The following is a 19,697-nucleotide window of genomic DNA, read 5'->3' as shown; positions in this document are numbered from 1 at the left end:
TTAATAGCTCTATTATTATATAGCAAGAACTATTCAAATAAAGCTATATAATTAATATCATGTTTTAATTCATGGATGAGTATAAATTGGGAAAATTTCAGAGAAAACTCCTTAGCATTTTACCCTTTATAAATTATTTTCTGCTTTTTGTCTAGTTTCTCTAATTATTTAAAATAACTAGACATATAAGATATATATCCATAATTGAAAACAGAGTGTCATTAAAAATTCCTTAAATTTGGATCTAAAAAAATGATCTAAAAATTCTGAAATCAAGTATGGATATATATCTTACATGGGACTATATAACACAAGATTGTTAGTGATTATCAACCTAACCCAGAGAGAATTGCCCTCTAGTACAGAAAAATATTGGATCTCTATACTAGTATACTGTAATGCTTTTTCCTCCACAAAAAGCACTCATCATCCCTTTCACCTCCATTTCTCACATTCACACTTCAAACTCTCTGCAACCCCCCAATAATAATAATCTAGTTTTAAAAAAATAATAATAAAATTCAGACAACATTTCAGAACACTCTCTTTCAACTTAAGTCCTTGTTTGACAGTTCATTCCCATTAAATCTCCAACACCCATCATCCATACAAATCCCCTCCTATTATACTTACACCAATACACACACAAACACTTTACCACTGTCCTGTAGGCTGTACATACTAAATCAAGATTTTCGGTACAAAAATCAAGAATCTCTAGATGTCCTCAACTATAGCTCGTGAGCTTCTGTTGTCTTTGCTGTTGCTGCTTATCCTCAGTTTTGCACAAGTAAGATTAACCATTTTGAGGATACTATGTTATTCATAGATCTAGATATTTTTCTTGCAAAATCTTGGTTTTTATTTTATGGGATTTTGTTTTTTTCGCTAAAAAATTTCTGGTTTTTTTTTTTTTTGTTAATATGTGAATTGTTAGTGGGTTTTAAATTTTGAGCATGTTTGTGTGAATTTTAGGTTAATTTGATTGCTTAAGTGTGAGCTTACGAGTGACCCTTTATAGTGTACATTTTTGGCATGTGTGGGATTTTTTGGTTAAGTATATGTGAATTTTAGGTAAATTTGATTGCTTGTACCTTGTAGTGTAAGTTTACCAGTGAGCTAAAGACCCTTTATAGTGTAAATTTTAGGAATTTTTGGATTTTTTGTGATTATAAATTTGGATTAATTATCATGAACATATGTTGAAAATAGGCTGAAAATGTGAATTTCAGGCGAATGGGTTGGTAATGGAGAATGGAACAATGGTGGAAATGGTTCCACTGATTGAGCCAGGAAAGACGGGGGAGATGATGATGATGATGAATGATAGCCGGAGGCGGCTTGGGAGCTTTCAGATTTGTGCACCTTGTACTTGTTGTGGTGGGGCGAAAAATTATTGTGTGCCTTCTCCTTGTTGCTATGCAATCAATTGTAACATACCGAACAGGCCTTTTGGGTTTTGTTCGTTTACCCCGAAGTCTTGCAATTGTTTCGGATGCCATCTCTAGATTGTTTTGATAATCTATTTTTTTGGCTGTTGGTATTTCCAGTGCAAAGGTTATTGTTACGGGCTGGGTTAAGTTGTAGGTGTTGGTACTGTGTGTGCATTTAAGAATTGTAGAATTTGTTTTATTGGGCATTCATCAAAGATGATAAACTTTGAGCTGGAAATATCATGTGCTTATTCATGGGGCTGTGGATGTGTTTGGGAGTGTTGAATGAAAAGAATATATGTTCTTGGACTATATCTTGTTTATTTTTTGTGAGTAGGGATTGCAATTTGGGTTTCAAGTTTGTGCTTGTGTTTACAAACTTGTCAATATAGTGTTTTTTAAAATGTATTCATTTGTGATGATGAATATAGGCTCAAACATATAGACGAGTCATTTCGGCCAATATTCAAGCTGATCAAGTTGGGTGTGTGTGCGTGTTATCTAAAGATTTGTTGTCCTTAAAATGTGGTGATATCAAGTTGGGTTCAGGATTATGTCACATATCGCTGTTCCTCCCTTGAGAAGGTAAGTTATTTGCGGCCCTAGACATCTTGGGTAACATTTGGTTGGTCGAATTCTGTTTGTTATATATTTAGATTTCGTCTTGCTAAATTGGCGATCATCGATCAAGTTAGGCTTGTTTAGCTCTTTCACAGGTGAATTCAGTTAGATGCAAATCTTGCAACTCATTGTCAATATTATTGCAGATGTGATTTTATATTTCCTTGGTAGTAGCTGAAGAAGCATTGCATTAAGATTACGGAAAGCTTGTACAAGACAGTTTTGCCTTTGTTTATGCAATCCAGTAGTGTTTTATAATCTATGTTATATCTATGAAATTGTATAATGTTTGTTTTGTTGTTGCTTTGGAGGGGATGTTGATTACTTAATTAGATTTAAGCGTGATTGTTACTTTAATTAATAATGTATTAGTATATGTTTATCGTGCATTGGTGGATGTAATGGAGAATTGCGACACAAAGATATACATTCATTATAGTACTTGGTCATTTCCACTTCCACTTGATGTTTTTTTATACTGGCACATCTTGCTCTTGTCATAGCACATGGTATGAATTGTTTAACCACCTAGTTTACCAACTAATGTGTACAAATATTTGCATGTATGGAAGGTTAATCGATAAAAATCAATGGATACAGCTCCTAAATAAAAAGCTAAACGAGATTGGTATATCTCGTTCGGGGCAGGGTAAGATGTATGCATATCATACTTTCCGGACAAGAAAATCAGAAGTCTTTCTGCTAAGAACTTTTCTGACTAGGTGATAATACGCGGAAAGCTTTGTTTACAGATCAGGATAAGAGATATTGTTAGTGAGGGAAAATACAGTAATAGAATTGTTATGATTGTAGGAAGGTTGGGTCATGGGTGTGGGTACTATGTATAGAAATGCTAACAGTTGAAGTAGGTTAGAGTTTGGTAAGACTTGAGAGCTAAATTATGCCCATCTACCTTTTGCTGCAATTATGATACAGAGGGATGATCACTGATGTTTCTAATATTATATACAGTTAAATAAAATCTTGATAAATGAATATGGTCGAGATCGAATTTTTTTATCCATTTAACGAGTTTATTCATTTATTGAATTAAAAATACATTGTTTCAAGTATTGCAATTTTAAAACACAGATTTTTTTTTTTTTTTCCGAGTTAAAACACAGATTTAGTTTAACTAACCATTTTTAAGAAATAAGAGAACCTAAAAATAGAAAAAGCAAAGTTTACTATTTAGAAATAGGCAACCCAGCCCACAAAATGTTCATGCTTTTAAGAACTTATATGGACCATGGAGCATGGGCCATAATAAAGCCCTTTGGCATTTAGAGGATTTTTACTTTGAATTGTGTTGAAACTTAAAAAAATTGGTAGCTACTCGTTTAAAAAGATAACAAAGATGGACAATACCCGAGAGGTAGGGGTGTTCATGGTAGGGTTGGGTCGGTTTTACCCAAAATCCTAACCCAACTCATTATATTCAATTTTAATAAATTCTAATCTAATTAAATTTCGGTTTAAATTTTATCAGTTTGAGTCGGTTAGAATTTAGTTCGGGTTGGGTCGGCTCAAATATCTTTTTATTTTTTACGGTTATATTTTTTATTTGGGTTGGTTAGAATCTGTTCTAATTGATAATGCCGTAATTTTTAGTTAACTGCAAAGTAAGCCTCCATCAATCTCTCATGTTGCGCTACAAAATATAAAACAAATGCATGTTTCAACAGTTCTAGTGCCGTGTACACTATAATACATAAACTCATATAAATATGTGTGCTTTCAAAAATAGATCATAATAGACTCTGAAGTTTCAAAAATTGAATATTAAATTATGAAGTTCTAAAAATATAAATTAAATAATACAAATGTCCTATATTTTATGTAAATACTAAATTATATCAAAATAGGGATGTATTGCATAATTAAATGTCAGTTGGGTTGGGTCGGTTAAAAATTAAGTAAAAGCATAACCCAACCCATTTAATTCGGGTTTTTAAATTTTTAACCCATTTAGTTTTCGGTTTTATTTTTTTCGGATTGGGTTAGAGTTGGGTAGGGTCGGGTTTTAAAACCCATGAAAACGCCTGTCGAGAGGTGTCCCAGCTGATTGGATCTTAAGAGTTAAAACTTGCTCCCTTGAGGTTATAGTTCAATTTCTTATATATTTCAGAAGTAATTGGGCTACTATGCTCGGGGTATAGATAGGCTAATCAGATTAGTTGAGGTGCGCTTGCAGATTTTGGAAACCGAAATAAGACGGAGACACTTTATTGAGCGACGAAATTGAATAATTTTTAAAAAATTGATCAAATATCAAATGATTTTTCTGTGATTTTTGAAAAATCGGCTAATTTTTATAACCATGGCTATCATCAGTAACGATATCAAGTGAACTTTTTAATTTATTGAATAATTATTATTAGTATAATAAACTTCCTCAAAAAAATTTAAAGAAAATTAAAATGGATTCAGTTATTCAGATGGCAAAATTGCAAATATAATATCCGGTTATTGAAATCAAATAAAATTGAGAAAATAGATTTTTTTTATCACCGAACTTTTTATGTTTTTAGAAACTTGCCACTCAACTAATTTTTTTTTCTTTTTAGCCACTGATGTTAGGTTTGGATTTGTTTTTAGTCACTAACTTAGGTTCGGATATGATTATTAGCATTGTGATAATTTTTTGTAGTATCATTAATACATAGAGATAGTATATAATTTTTTGATAATATGATGTATGTTTATATCTTTGTATATAGCAATAATAACATAAAATGAGGTGATATAATATGAAAATCAGGAAAAATCGGAATTAGAATTCTAGAAATTCATTAAATCATCAATATAGAATCAATGACGTCAAATAATCCATGCTCTCCATGATAAAATAAAGTCTAATTGAGTGATACGATGCATCATCTTCACTATTAAAGTTTCAATCACCTAGTTCATCCTAATTAGATCTCTCTTAAATTTCTTCATAATTTTTATATAACTTTATCTTATTATAATTTTCAAGATAAAGATAAATAAATAGAGAGGAAAACTTAATCTTCGATGATTTATGAGATTTTCTTTTTGCGTATAAAAATTCAAACACTAAATTTTTATTCGGAAGAAAAAATAAAATAATTTATGAGAGTACATCTTTTAAAAACCGTAAAATGCGTGTCAAACTCTTATCAACAAAAATAAACGATCTTGGGTACATAAAAGTTCTATATATAAAGATAGACATATATCAAATCATCAAAATATTACTCCCTCCGTCCCCCTCAATTGTTTACATTGGAGGGGGACACGGAGACCAAGACAATGTATGATAAATGAGTAAAGATAGATGAAAAGTGGGTAAAGTGGTGGGACCTATCAATATTTAATAATAGATTTGAAATAGTGGAGGAAAGTAGTGGGTGTAATAGTAGTTTTTATAGTTAAATATGAGATAGTAGGGATAGATAGTGGGTGTAATGATGAGAAAAACTTACTATTTATAGTAACGTAAAGAAATGAGAGGGACATCCCAAAATAGTAACTGTAAATAAATGAGAGGGACAGTGGGAGTACAGATCATCACTATATTTTAATAATACTACAAAGAATTAATATAATGGTAATAATCAAATTCGAACCTAACTTTAGTGCCAAAAAAAAATCTGAACCTAACATCAGTGACTAAAAAGAAAAAAAAATTAGTTGAGTGGTAAGTTTCTAAAACCATAGAAAGTTCGGTGACAAAAAAATCTATTTTCCCAATAAAATTCAATAAAATAACTCTGGTTTTTTAATTAAATCAACTATCAGATCAAAATTTTAAAATATAATTTTCATGTATGTGATTTTAAATCGTCAAATATCACTGCAGTCTGCATTGAACAAAATTTTATTTACAGAAAAGTCGCGGCCAAAATCAAGAAAGGTCAGCGGTAATTTCACGCAAGTAATCTGTATAATTGAAATCGGATACGTAGAGAATCGGAGAAATTGGAAAGGCCTGAGCAAGAAATCGATCGATATTGGCAGATGTCGTCGAAGAAAACAATGATGAGTCGTGGGGGTTCCAGAAGAAACGACGAGTCCTTCGTAACTCGGATGGTCAACTCAGTTTTCTCCTTTGTTCGTTTAGCTGAGTTCGAGATTCTCTTTGTTCTCTTCTTCCTCATCGCTTTTCTCCTCTTCAAAGATCTGGTCTCTCTCTCTCTCTCTCTCCATCTCTCTATGCACATCAGCACATATATTATTTGTTGCTTTTACTTTGCTTTAAACCCAGTGAATGATATAACAAGTTCTAATTTGGCACACTAAATATGAATTGATATGGAATTGATTGTCGATACGAATCTGATACACATTAGGATAGTAGCATTGCAAAAAGTGTATGAACCTCCAGTACATGACTTCCTTTTTTTTAAATTTGCTTATAATTGAATGCTTATACGTAGCAATAAATAATGACGGTTGTGCATGATAAAAGAATTGACCGTTACTATCTGCCTAAAAATGAGATATTGTCTATGTAGAGGATTAAGTTTTTCCGGGAAGCACGAACTTGTTTGCCACTTTTGGATAGTTACATGATTTTTCACGCAGCCATATAATTCAAGTGAAAGGGGGGGGGGAGCTTAATGACACAATAAAGTTATGCGAAAGGTTTTGCGACTGAACTTCTATATAAATCGTAGGAAACTTGGTTATATATATAATTATTTTACCTAATAATGGCATCTATGCACAGAGCACACAGATTATTTGTTTCTGCGTATGTTGGCATTTCCCTTACTTTAAGACTCTCTTTTCATAAAATAAGTGGCTACCTCACCTATACATCTAGAATATGTTTTAACTTAAATGTTGAGTAGAGATCTATATTTATTAGCAGTAAGAGTATAGTTGTCAATATTGTCAGGTGCTTAAGTGTTTATATGGCAATTGGCAGCTTCTAGGTACTCCAAGAACAACTAAAAATAAGTGCAAAGTGATTCTAGGGAGTTGGTACATACTATCTTTGGATTAGTACAGAACATTCCAGCAAGTAAGAATGCATAATTTTTCAAGAAAGTAACAAGAAACAGCAATTGAGAAGGCATTTGAAAATCAAGAACAAAAAATGAATTAGTTAAATTTAGTGAAGTTCAGAATATTTGCTATCACTACCGTCTTCAATATTATATCAAAGTACAATATAAGAAAAATAGATGCGTGTTTAGAGGTAATGAAACTCCTATATTTTCAGTGAACCTGAAAAGTGAAAATGGTTTGCTAATATATTTCTACCTAGTAATATATTCCTAAATCAATTATAAAAAAATTCTGGATTCCTGAGAAGACAAGACGGTATAAAAATTTAAATACATTATTGACTGCTATAAAATTTTGGCAAACATCTGAACTCTTTCTTTTCCTTAATACGATTGAAGACTACACCGATAGAAAGTTTTTCCAATTTGGCCTTTAGAAACTCCATGCCCGTTTGTTACAACCCTTTCAATTAATTTGTCAAGCCCAGTGTCTTTTAATTTGTTTGAAAGGCTTCAGAGAACTCTGTAAAATATTGTTTCTCCACTATTATCTTGGTAGCTTAAATGTAGCTTTGGTTGGCTCATGACCACATGCTATGCTAACTGCACTCTTGCATTTTATGCTGAACTGTTAACAATTTTTATAGTGTGCTATGTATTTTTCTGCTTCTTTTTTTGCTCATGGATGTATCATTTCAATGAACTCCATAAGTTTCCTCCCTTCTTAAGAATTTTTTCTTGACATGCTCTTTAATTTGCCGAATGTAGAGTATGTACAAAATACGAACTTAATGGTACAAAGTAGGAGCACCGCGTGATGTGTTAAGTAACTGAGCTGGATACAGCTATTTTCAACATAAATTGAACTCTGAAAATATTCGAGCTTATTTGTAAATAGATCAGCCTCGCTTAGAACTTGGGCGAACGTAATGAGGAAAGTGAGCACACAAAGAAATCGAGGACTCAACACAATAGATTTTAGTAATATTTTCTGTTACTTGACAATACAAACTATAAATTGTGTACTCCTGTCCTGTCTGTTCTTTCCAGGCCAATTAGTTTAGATTGTTGTATACTATTTCCCCAAGCAAACAAAGCTGTGGTTTCTCTTTCAATTTGTGTTAGATTAGTTTTGCTGTTTTTAAAGTTGGAGTAATGGTATGTTTTTGTGAAAAAATGTTAGGACCTGGTGGTGTTTACAAATTTGATACCAAATAAAGGGTCATTTTGCATCTCAGTCATGATATTCAGAATTTGAATTTATTCTTCGAATGTGCTGTACAAAAAGGTGCTTTGTTTATCATTGGATTCTAAATCGGTTAATTGGAATGGGGATGAGACTTTAATAAATTTTTGTATTGAAATTTCATTTGCATTTCCTTTAACCAGCCCGGAATCCCCCCGATTTGAATTGCCAATGGCCTTTAAGTGTCAGATTTTGTGAATTTATTTTATACTTTAATTAAGATATTTTCGTGTTTTACCTAAATATTTGTGAAACCAGTCGGATTGATCTCTTATTTTCTTGCAACAGACTGCGAGGCCAGAATACAACCAGATTCTTGTAAAGAAGCCTGGAGCAGCTGAGTGGTGGAACTATTAGGATGTATGCATATATAGTCCATAACTCCATATAAACATGTTTTTTTTTAACAGGATTAAAATTATATTGTAATGATTTGTTTGGGTCTCTGTTTCTTTTCCTGCACAAGTTGCATTTGCAACCCATGCATGGTCTATCTCTAAATTTTCGGTTAACCATATTTTCCTGCAAAAATAGATTAAACAAGAATTTGTATTCGATCTGCATTTTATAGTTAATCGAATCATTGGAGTGATTTTTTGACACCAAAAATCTCACTCCCTCTTGTATGTATAAGACGTTTTAGAATTTGTAATTTGTTTTTTAATACATGTAGTTCTCAGTGTTCTAGGTGTTACCAGAAACAGAGGAATCACTTTTGAGATCAGTTGGACCTCTTTCTTGCTATAAATATAAGTATATTACAATTATTGTTATATAGTTTAAGGGTTGTTTTCTTCGTTATTCTCTCATCTTAGCCCCTTGTTCTTCTTCAGCACATTGCTGGAAGATACTGAGCATGCATGGAAAAGACACAATCGTGAAGGAAATTGTTTATATACATACCATTTCAAAGGCGCCTGTTGCAACTGCAGCCTGATTCTTATTTTAATACAACAGACTGCGAATACAACCAGCTGAATCTTGTAAAGAAGCTTGGAGCAGCGTTTTACGTGTAACTTAGTTGGGCCTCTCTTTTTTCCCATACGAGTTGCAGTTCTATTAAATGAACTAGTTATTTAATTGGCAGGCAGTGGATATGAAATTTTGAAACAAAAGACAAATCATCTTTGCATGGGCCTGCACAATGAAATTTATAGTTTTCCTGTTAAACTAAATGGCTTCAGTCAGTACTCAATCCACAATCATGTTGGCAGATATAGGGATAAGGCCATTCGGACACTTAAAGCCCATTTTTGAGTTTCACCTTCTAGTGATCATGTTTATTGGGCAAGTTGTGCTCAGCATTGAATTTTCAATTCATAAGGTTTTACTTATTAGTGATGGTGTTGACTGGGCAAGTCCTGTCAACCTTCATTTCCACGTGAAGTGATTCTAATCTTGACGTTCATATTTGTGTTATCTTTCGTTTCAGACTATCAAGTGGGGTATAATGCGTAGACCTCAATGAATTAACCAAGTCTTTTGCTACTTGACCACAGAAAAAGACAGGAGTCCACTAGATCCAAATTCTAAAATGGAAGCAACACGGCAGTAAGGCAATTGCTACACCAGATAAATTCATCTTTGCATGGGCCTGCATAATGAAATTTATAGTTTTTCTTGTTTAAACTAAAAGACTTCACGCTTCGTCAAAAAAAAATAATTAAGAAGGGTCACGCAGTACTCAATCAACAATCATGTTATTTTAGCTGTTTAACTACATAAGTGGTTGTTTGTGAACAAAAAAAAAAACTACATAAGTGGTTGTTCCTCGATAGAATTTCACTTTTAGAGATCGTGATAATTGGTCAAGTTGTTCTCAGCATTAAATTTCCATTCCATAGAATTTACCTAGTACTGATTGTGTTGATTGGGCAAGTCATTCTAAACTTTAGATTTCTAATCTATGAAAAAAACCTGATCCTGTTGATTGGGCAAGTCTTTATTAACCTTTACTTCCGTGTAACTTGATTCTAATCTTTTGTTGATTTTGTCTTCTACTCCCTCTGTTTTGAAATATAAATTGTTTAGTTTTTTTTACATGTTTCCAAGTCCTTTGACCGCATGCTAAAAATTATTGTTTTTGAAACTTTTTTTTTTTTAATAAAAATATATGATTGATATTATTATGCAAAAGAAGAAAATTTCAAAAATAACGATTTTAAGTATACGGTCAAAAGATTTAAAAATACGTGTAAAAAAATCAAAACAACTTATATTCTAAAATGGAGGGAGTATATACCTGCTATAGTCTCACTGAGATTTTCAAATGGGCCAGAGAACCATAAATGAGATATGACTGTGGAAAATTGATTCAAACTGTGTCCAGAGGTTTAATACAGTGTGGAAAATAATGCATAGACTTCAATGAATTGACCAAGTCTTCTCCTCCTTTTTGGCAAAAAGAAAAATTAAAAAACAAACCAATTAAGGGGCCGTTTGGATGAGCTTAAAATAAGTGCTTATTGCTTAAAATAAATAAGCGGAGTAGAAGTTAGAAGCAAGATAAGACTTATAAGTGATTAAAGTGTTTGGGAAATAAGTAGAAATCCTGAAACAAAAGCTAGCATTCATAACTTTTTATAAGTGTTTCTTGACTTTTTACACAAACGGTACGAATAAATGCTTATAACTTATAAGCCGAGAGGTCCGGCTTAAAATGGATTGTCAAACACCCACTAAGTCTTCTGCTACTTGAGCAAAGAAAAAGGCAAGAGTCCTAGATCTAAATCAAATTCCGAAGCAACACGGCAATTGCAACACCAGGACAAGTATTCTAAAGATAATATCGTTCACACTTGTTCTCTTTTCTTTCTTACTGTATTTTTTTATTCTAAAAATAATATATTGTGCACACTCATTCTCCTTTGGACAAATGACAAGTATGCATTCTCTAGGGTCTTCAAACTTACAAGATCATCCTGATATAAATTAGCAACAGTGTATAAGGTCTATCGATCCCACTTATATTAAAATTTTGATAAGTCTTTGCCAATATACTCTTGCCAATTATGCAAAAAATCTTCAATCCCGACAACCACGAGGCATCTGCTATCCTTCACTCGATCTGGCATATGCATGCGCTGGTCATAGCCAGTACTAGAAGCAACTGCTTTCAATTTTAAAGACAGAGTTTATAACTAAGAATATGGTTGAAGTGTATAATGGTATGAACTTCAAAGAAGTGTCCAAGTCTTTAGCCACTACAGTAGTTAAAATGGCATGATCCGCTTTTCTACGTAGAAAAGTAAGTGGTTGTGACTAAATGTGAGTAGTGCCTATCTGCTGAAACTTCCCCTTTGAAATGATCTGCTCCTTCCATCCCAGTTTAGATGAGCCTTTTGCTCATTTCACACATATTAAGAAGTACTATTAAATGATTGTTATTTTTTTCATTTCTTTTCATATTTATTTTGTTGAATTTCAATGATATAAGCTTGATTGTACATTAGGAATGATAAATAAGAAAGGGCAAGAGTGAAAGATAGTTGATAAATGTGCATCGAAAAAAGAGAGGCTCAACTATTTTTGGATAAATTTTTTTCTCAAAAGGGTCATCTAATTTGGGATGGAGGGAGTAACAAATTAGACAGGTCACTCTTAGCATTTATTCCCGAGAAACCTGTTATTTATGTGGAATTTTTTAAATGCTCCGTAGTCTTCCCCTCCATCAGTTTCAATTAATTACATGTAAGACCGAAAAATATAAAGATAATTAACATGATGATTTTAAATCATTTCGATGATCTTTCTCCGGTTTGTTCACTCTGACTTTATAAAATTCAAGTTATCTAAAGACAAAAGAGGTCGTGATTTGCTTCTAATTCACATGATTTGAGTCCTTATCAATGATCAGTTCATACCCATATATTGGTATAAGGTTTTGGTTTTAAAGTTGAATCTCTGTGTGATGAATTGACTGTCGTTGAACTGTTGTATAACATAACATACAAGTTAAGAGCTCCATGCATAAAAATTAAAAAGATAAGGAATAAAATTCAAACCAAACATATTAGCTACAGAAAACCATAACCATGTCATTGAAATGTTGTTCGAAGAAAGTTGTTGTCTCCATTTATAACATAAACAAATGTAATTGATGAAGACCAAAAGGACTTGACGACTTAGCTTATGATATATTGTTTATAAGTAATATAATTATATATGTAATTCAAATGATATTTATATGCAAGTGGATATTTTCGTCACTCAAACTCCGAAATGACTTCCAGATCATTTGTAAAGGATCGGACATTTGATGATCTAAAAGGATTAGGTGGCATTTTCGGGCATTCCTCACTTTCTAGCATATTGATAACATGTTTCATTGAAGGTCTGTCCACCGGATGCCACCCTATGCACCATAATCCCACAATAGTCAGTCTCCTAGCGATATTTGAATCATCTTCCTTCTCTATTTGGATTGTAACTTCTCCACCTTCCTCTAAGCGCTGAAAGATCCATTCAGGAAAGTATGTTTCGCTAGTGCTTTTCACTGCATTATTGTTCCTTGCTCCCACCATTTCAAGTAATAACATACCAAAACTATAAACATCTGATTTGGATGATACTTTTCCAAAATTTCTTGAAAATACTTCTGGTGCAATATATCCGATGGTCCCCCTAGCCATAGTCATAGACACAATGCTCTTGTCCTTGGAACATAACTTAGCTAAACCAAAATCAGAAATTTTGGGATTGAAATTTTGATCCAACAAAATATTATGAGGTTTAATATCAAAATGAAGAATCTGTTGAGCGCATCCTTGGTGTAGATATTCAATTCCTCTAGCTATACCTAAAGCGATATCTTGCATCTTCTTCCAACCAAGGAAATCATGTTGCATTTTTCCAGAGTATGTGAACTTTTCTAAAGAGTTATTTGGTTGGAACTCGTAAATAAGAGCTCGATTACAACCATCAGCGCAATATCCCACCAAGCGAACCACGTTGACATGATAGATTCGTCCGATGGTGCCCACTTCATTGATAAAGTCTTCCCCATTGGCTTTCGGATCACTATTAAGTACCTTCACCGCAACAATGATTTCCTTGGTAATTTGACCTTTGTACACTGATCCATAACCTCCTTGTCCTAACTTATCGCTGAAATTATAAGTTATTTTCTTAATATCGGCATAAGAGTATCTGGTGGGCTTCATGGCTTTATAATCCGTCAGAAACATTTCAATTTTCTGTTCATCATATTTCCTTTGCTTGTATAATTTGATGATATAATACAATAATATCATGATGGAAAGTACAAAAATAACGGAACCTGGGGTTATAAATGTAATAGGCTTAATCGAAAACCGAACAGCAGGACCTGTTAAACAATAAAATAGCCCAAAAAATTAATTCCATTAGATCAATTAATTTGCACTATGAAATAGTGTGCATGAACATTGGGATTAAAAAAACAGTTGTAATATTATTATATCAATAAAAATATTTCTTAAAAAACGATTAATAAAAATATAATTTATTTGAAATAAAATAGGAAATTATTGATTATATGTGAATTATCAGACTTGTCCGAGATAAAACTGTAGTGTTGGGTTTAGATTTCAAAATTGCAATTTGGATTGAAAATTTGTAATTCTGATTCATATAGAGTTGATATGATTCAGAGAATGTGCAAGTGAGACAATATAAAAATGAATTATGTATATTCATTTTGAACATACCTTTAGGGAAACATATGGTACTGTAATCGGCTGCTTCAATGTTACTACTAGCATTACTCTTCCTCCTACAGTACTCCCCTTTGGCTTCACATTTACTACAGTTTGGAGCTAGCCAACTGATAGAGAGAGCATCCACAACTCCTGCGGGAAAATAATGATACCGACGTCTTTGCGACAGAAAAGGAGCTGGGAGACGAGAACTGAAAATCTTGGTACAGGAGGATAATGATTTTTCACCAGAAAATGCAGAGTAGTGCGTGTCCTCCAGACAATAGACCGGGAGAGTTTTCCCTTCAAGGGACGTGAGCATATCAGGGGTACGACTTTTAACTCCTGCGGAACAACTGAAACATATAGTACCATAGTCAAATGGATAGTGATTTTCAAAGTAAGGTGTAGACGGCAATGACGTTGACGACGCGGAAAAGAGTTTAAGATTATTGGTAAATTGGGAACCATCAAGTACGTAAAGTTCTACTTCTTGTGATGCGTAGTTGATACTATAGATGGATACATTTTTAGAAAGGAAGAAGAGGGTATCGGTGAGGGAAGTGTTTGCGAGGTATTGCAAGTGCATCAAAGTTTTTCCCCCGTCACAGAAAACTTGGAAACCAGGATAGCCACAGTACTCAGGCTGCTGCTTCTCTTTGATCCAGAAGGGGAACCGAATTTCAGGGCCATGATGGGAGCATCTCGTCATCCTGCACTCTTCACCGCCTGCACCTGATACATCAACTACTCTCACTGCGACTACCAGTATTATGCAGGAAAGATGAAGATATACTTGGAAACCCATGAAAGCCAACCCAAATAATTTAAGACCTATTGGAATTTTGATAGTGTTTGTAATAACTTGGAGAATAAAGAATGAGTCCCCAGATATATTTGAAGAGTCTCTCTACTGTTCCTGCAGACTCTTCTTCAAGCCGGTACAAATTTATAAATTTTAGAAGCAAAAAACTTTTATTTTTATTTTTTCTTCTGTTTTTTTTTCAATTTGTAAAAGTTTTGAGTTATTCAGTTGAAGTAACAGTTGCGGAGACAGTAGAGTACTTGAAAGTTCCAGAGACGATCGTATTGTTGACTTGGCTCGACTTGAAGGCTATTTCATTTTAAATACACAAGTTTTTTTTTTTCACTACAGGACAACTGATTCAATACTTGGCTCTGTACCTGATTAGATATAAGTTGAGAGGATATCTTAAACATAAACTCAAAATCATGCCTTCTGTGACTTGGAGACACTCTTCAGTATTCATAATCATCTTTACACTATTATCTCTTATTAACTCATCATGCTGCAAGTCTTCTTCTCCTTCTTCTTGCGGTGATGGCTTAAACATAAACTGTCCTTTCAGACTCAAGGGGGATAACCAGAAATGTGGTGGTTCTTTCTCCCAGGAGCTGTCTTGCCGTGGTAATCGCACTGTCTTCTATTTGAATGAGCTCTGGTTTTATGTCCAGGAAATCAATTATGATGATCATTACATTAGGATTGTGGATCCTGGCATTCAAAAGAATAATTTTACATCTCTTCCATTTCATTCCATCACACAAGATGATTTAACATTAGCAGCCTCACCTCTAAGCGGGTATAATCAGCCAATTACAATGATAGAATGTCCGTCTCCTCTAACATCTACAAGCTACATAAATATTACCGACAGCTATGTTTATTCTTATGCCTATTTAGTCACCGGCGGCTCGTGCAATTTTGACGAGGTGGAAATGGAGGACAATTGCAGGATTAACAAGGTAGCTTGGGTAGCAGTACCAGAACCATGCTGGGAATTCTCAAGTATGTCTGAAATCCATGACGCCCTGGTTTATGGATTTAAACTTCCCTGGAGTTACTTCTACTGCCTAAAGTGTGAAGATATGGTTCTCACCGATCAAGGCTATTGTGAAACTTATGACACTGATTATCGCCGCTGGGCTTGCATAGACTACAATTTGTGCAACATCCTACATTTAAGATCATACCATCTTTCAGTTTCGTGTGAGCAATAAACTTGACCCCTGTCACTTTCTTACAAACCCCAATTTTATATATTTTTTATGATCAGTCACTTGCAATTACACTCTTCCTTGAACCTCAATGAATATATATTACGGATTCTGATCATGTAGGTTTTCGCAAGAACTGGCATGGAATTATGGAACAATTCACAAGTGGGTGCACTTTTTGGTATATTTAATGCTACAAATGATCGTCACTTTTCTTGTTAACTTTGTTTCACTGTTCTTGTTGCCCTGCAGACAGTAATTACCGAGAACGCGATGGTAAGATACTTCTCTTTCGTCAGCCAGAAAGAAGGATAAAAGATACTACTTCTTTATCATTTCTTGTTTTCCTCTTTGTACAAGCCAGAGTATATCGTAAATAATTTTATCTAGGAACCGCTTATCTTTTTGTGGAAAACTATGGATGAATATGAGTCATACGAGATTAGGGGAGAAACTGAATTTGTTACAAATTACAGATTATTGTTACTGGAACCATTTTCTGTGATCAGATAAAGATAATAAAAAGCTATCAATTGAAAAGAAAAAAAACAAAAAAGATTCCAAAAGAAGAACTGTAACATTGAAAAACAATTATGTTGTTAGAATATGTAAATGTTCAGGTATAGGCTAGTCGCTAGATACAGGGAAAAACCATTCTAATTTTCTAAGAAACTCTCTGGTAAGTTATGCTTTTAATTTTTAAACGCATTACAAGCTCAAATCTGTATTCTTCATTGCTAACTAATCTTGGGATGCGTGCTTTCTTTCAAAAAAAAAATTATAGGTAAACTTGCAGGTAGAGTTGCAGGCACTATTTTGGGTGCAAGATTTTCTTTAGGAATACCATTTTTGCTTGCCTTGCTGGTTTATAGAGCTAGGAGAAGGCATTTATCAATGTACGACACCATTGAGGATTTTCTTCAAGCTCAAAACAACCTGATGCCTATAAGGTATTCATACTCGGACATTAAGAAGCTTACCAATAATTTTAAAGATAAACTAGGTGAAGGAGGTTTCGGGACTGTATATAAAGGAAAGCTTCGTAGTGGTCTTCTTGTAGCAGTAAAGATACTGGCCAACTCTAAGGCTACCGGAAAAGAATTCATTAATGAAGTTGCTACGAGTGGAAGGATTCATCATGTCAATGTGGTCGAACTTCTCGGCTTTTGTTTCGAAGGTCCCAAGCGTGCTCTAATTTATGAGTTCATGCCCAATGGATCTTTAGAGAAATACATCTACAGCAAAGAAGGAACAGAAGAAGAAGTTGTTCCCTTGAGTTGGGAAAAGATTTATAAAATTTCATACAAGGTGGCAACTGGAATTGACTACTTGCACCGAGGTTGTGACATGCAAATTTTGCATTTTGACATCAAGCCTCACAACATTCTTCTTGATGAGAATTTCAATCCAGCCATTTCCGATTTCGGGCTAGCAAAATTATATGCCACTGATCATAGCATTGTAACTCTCACTGCAGCTAGAGGAACAATGGGCTACATGGCTCCGGAGATGTTCTACAAAAACATCGGTGGAATTTCATATAAAGCGGATGTTTATAGTTTTGGAATGTTACTCATGGAAATGGCTGGTCGGAGAAAAAATTTGAATCCATTTGTGGATCATATCAGTCAAATTCACTTCCCGTCGTGGGTACATGACCGATTTAGTGAAGGAAAAGAGCTTGAGATGGAAGATGTCACCGAGGAAGATAGGAAGTTGGTAAAGAAGATGATATTAGTAGCATTATGGTGTATACAAATGAAACCAAGTGAGCGCCCTTCAATGAACAGAGTTATTAAGATGCTAGAAGGAGACATTGAACAATTGGTAATGCCTCCTAAGCCTTTTCTTTATCCACAAGAGGATACAACTGAGATAGACAATCCAATCCATTCTTCCCCCAATTTACTACCAGATGAAGATTGAATGTTACTGAAATTCAAGGAATGAAACTTGGTTTGTTTTGTCAATTCATCATTTAGTCTTGTTTATCTGCCTTTGTAAAATAAGTACAGAAAGTGTCACTAGTAAGATGACAACATCTACATGTATTCAAGCAAGTTCTAGTACTCTGTGTTGTTACACATTGTAAACTATATTGCCTTCTTATTGTGACCAATACAGGAAACATTAGTCGGAACAAAAATTTGTTGCACTGTTGTACAGAATCTGTTTTCAATGCTGTATACCTTAATACATATAATAATTCTCTCTAGCATCCTCTTTCCTCTTTCTGCTCACAACACAGTGCTCATTATCACATTCTTCTAAACTCACAAGATCCTAACCTTTTAAGATCCCCATTTTCTTTCCTATCAACACCTTCAGCACTTTCACCTTCGACAAATTCCCCATCATCCATAGGAGGATTAATGATAAGGAGGGGCCCCTAGTAGCAGTGAAAGATGTCAGAGGGTGTAATGAAGTTTGTGGTGAAGCATTTGGTGACGTAAGAGCAAAATTAGTAGCTCTTCTTCTAGCTACGTTTTTCTTTGCCTTCATTCACCATTTCTTAAGACCATATTCCAAATCCACTCCCTCGGGAAAAACAGATTTCCTCATTGATGTACCCATCTGTTAAAATATCACATAGGACGATTTCTCAATAGAAAACGATATATCATCAGGAAAAAAAAAAAGCCGTGTAAGTGACCTTAGTCAGCCAATTACAATGGTAGCAGTGAAAAAATGGCAGAGGTACGTGTAATAAAGTTTGTGTTGAAGCATTTTCTGATAAAAGAACAGAATTAGTTAGCTACTTCTAGCTAAGTTTTTTTTTCGGCCTTCATTCACCATTTCTTATGACCGTCTTCCACTCTTTCAGGGATACATATTTCCTCGATGTACCCCTCTGTTAATATCACGCATTCATGGAGAACCAGAGGAGGTGCTAGATGAACATCTCCAACAAAACTATTATTTGAACTTTGGCTGTTTGGTAGATGTAACTCACTAACTCTTTTATTGAGTTATTGATCATATGCCTCTCCTGAGTCTATAATCCAAGTGCTCGTAATATTATCAGATTATGGGATGATCACGGATCTAAGGCCATTGGAAGTTGGAACACTTAAGCCCATTTTTGAATTTCTCTTAAAAATAAGTAAGTTCATTGTTCAAGTCTCAAATTCAGTTGTGCTATGACTACATTAGTATTTGTGATTGTAAAACTGATGCAATCGGCTACCAAAAAAGGTGTAAAAGACTATGAATCTGACCCACTGCATGAGGTAAATAGAGCACTTAACGCCTCTGGTGATATATGTTTAGCATGATCCGCTGCATGTCGTACTCGTACATAGAAAAATAAGTGGTTGGGCCTAATGTGATATTTCCTAGTCACCCAACTTCCCCTCTGAAATGATCTAATCAATTAGGCAAGCTGTTCTCGGGATCACTCTCAGCAACTTGCTTCTTTTGTGGCATCTGCTTTTTTAAATACTACTCTGTAGTCTTGACATTAGTTTCAATTGATTCCATGCAAGACAAACACTGTAATGATATGGAAAATTAACACTAAAATGGATGTAGTTATTAATGGTATCTTGAGATTGTAGATTTGCTTGTAGCATGATGATGAGATTAATGAGTGGTAAAATTGAAATTCACCTGCCAAATAGTGTATAAAAACAAGAAAAAGTCACTTATTTTGGGACAACAACCAAATTCTAAAAAGGCTGATAAAATGGGACGGAGGGAGTATCTAATTTCCTTGACATTTCTA

At 34.0% G+C, this 19,697-nt stretch overlaps 3 protein-coding genes and 1 long non-coding RNA gene across 4 annotated transcripts; 3 read left to right on the top strand and 1 right to left on the bottom strand.

Annotated features, from left to right (window-relative positions):
* The first annotated feature begins 341 nt into the window (after positions 1-341).
* Positions 342-1,841, top strand: LOC108207961 (uncharacterized). The gene is made up of 2 exons (XM_017378424.2): positions 342-790; positions 1,233-1,841. Exons 1-2 carry the CDS (start codon positions 722-724, stop codon positions 1,506-1,508), a joined length of 345 nt encoding a protein of 114 aa, XP_017233913.1. The 5' UTR covers positions 342-721; the 3' UTR covers positions 1,509-1,841.
* A 4,018-nt stretch (positions 1,842-5,859) lies between these two features.
* LOC108207963 (uncharacterized) lies at positions 5,860-8,723 on the top strand. The gene is made up of 2 exons (XR_001804249.2): positions 5,860-6,203; positions 8,568-8,723. It is a non-coding gene; the product is annotated as an uncharacterized LOC108207963 (long non-coding RNA).
* Positions 8,724-12,274: 3,551 nt separating this feature from the next.
* Positions 12,275-14,762, bottom strand: LOC135146774 (rust resistance kinase Lr10-like). The gene is made up of 2 exons (XM_064088247.1): positions 13,967-14,762; positions 12,275-13,605 (listed from the first exon to the last, which is right to left on the bottom strand). Exons 1-2 carry the CDS (start codon positions 14,760-14,762, stop codon positions 12,485-12,487), a joined length of 1,917 nt encoding a protein of 638 aa, XP_063944317.1. The 3' UTR covers positions 12,275-12,484.
* Positions 14,763-14,766: 4 nt separating this feature from the next.
* LOC108207955 (LEAF RUST 10 DISEASE-RESISTANCE LOCUS RECEPTOR-LIKE PROTEIN KINASE-like 2.7) lies at positions 14,767-18,132 on the top strand. Its single transcript, XM_017378412.2, has 5 exons — positions 14,767-14,895; positions 15,111-15,965; positions 16,097-16,138; positions 16,226-16,249; positions 16,758-18,132. The coding sequence occupies exons 2-5, from the start codon at positions 15,188-15,190 to the stop codon at positions 17,897-17,899; spliced, it is 1,986 nt and encodes a 661-aa protein (XP_017233901.1). The 5' UTR covers positions 14,767-14,895; positions 15,111-15,187; the 3' UTR covers positions 17,900-18,132.
* Positions 18,133-19,697: the final 1,565 nt, after the last annotated feature.

This window comes from Daucus carota, chromosome 2 (assembly GCF_001625215.2).
Source record: "Daucus carota subsp. sativus chromosome 2, DH1 v3.0, whole genome shotgun sequence".
Classification (NCBI taxonomy): Eukaryota; Viridiplantae; Streptophyta; class Magnoliopsida; order Apiales; family Apiaceae; genus Daucus; species Daucus carota.
Note: the sequence above shows the minus strand (reverse complement) of the source record. Positions and strands in the feature narration are given on the sequence as shown.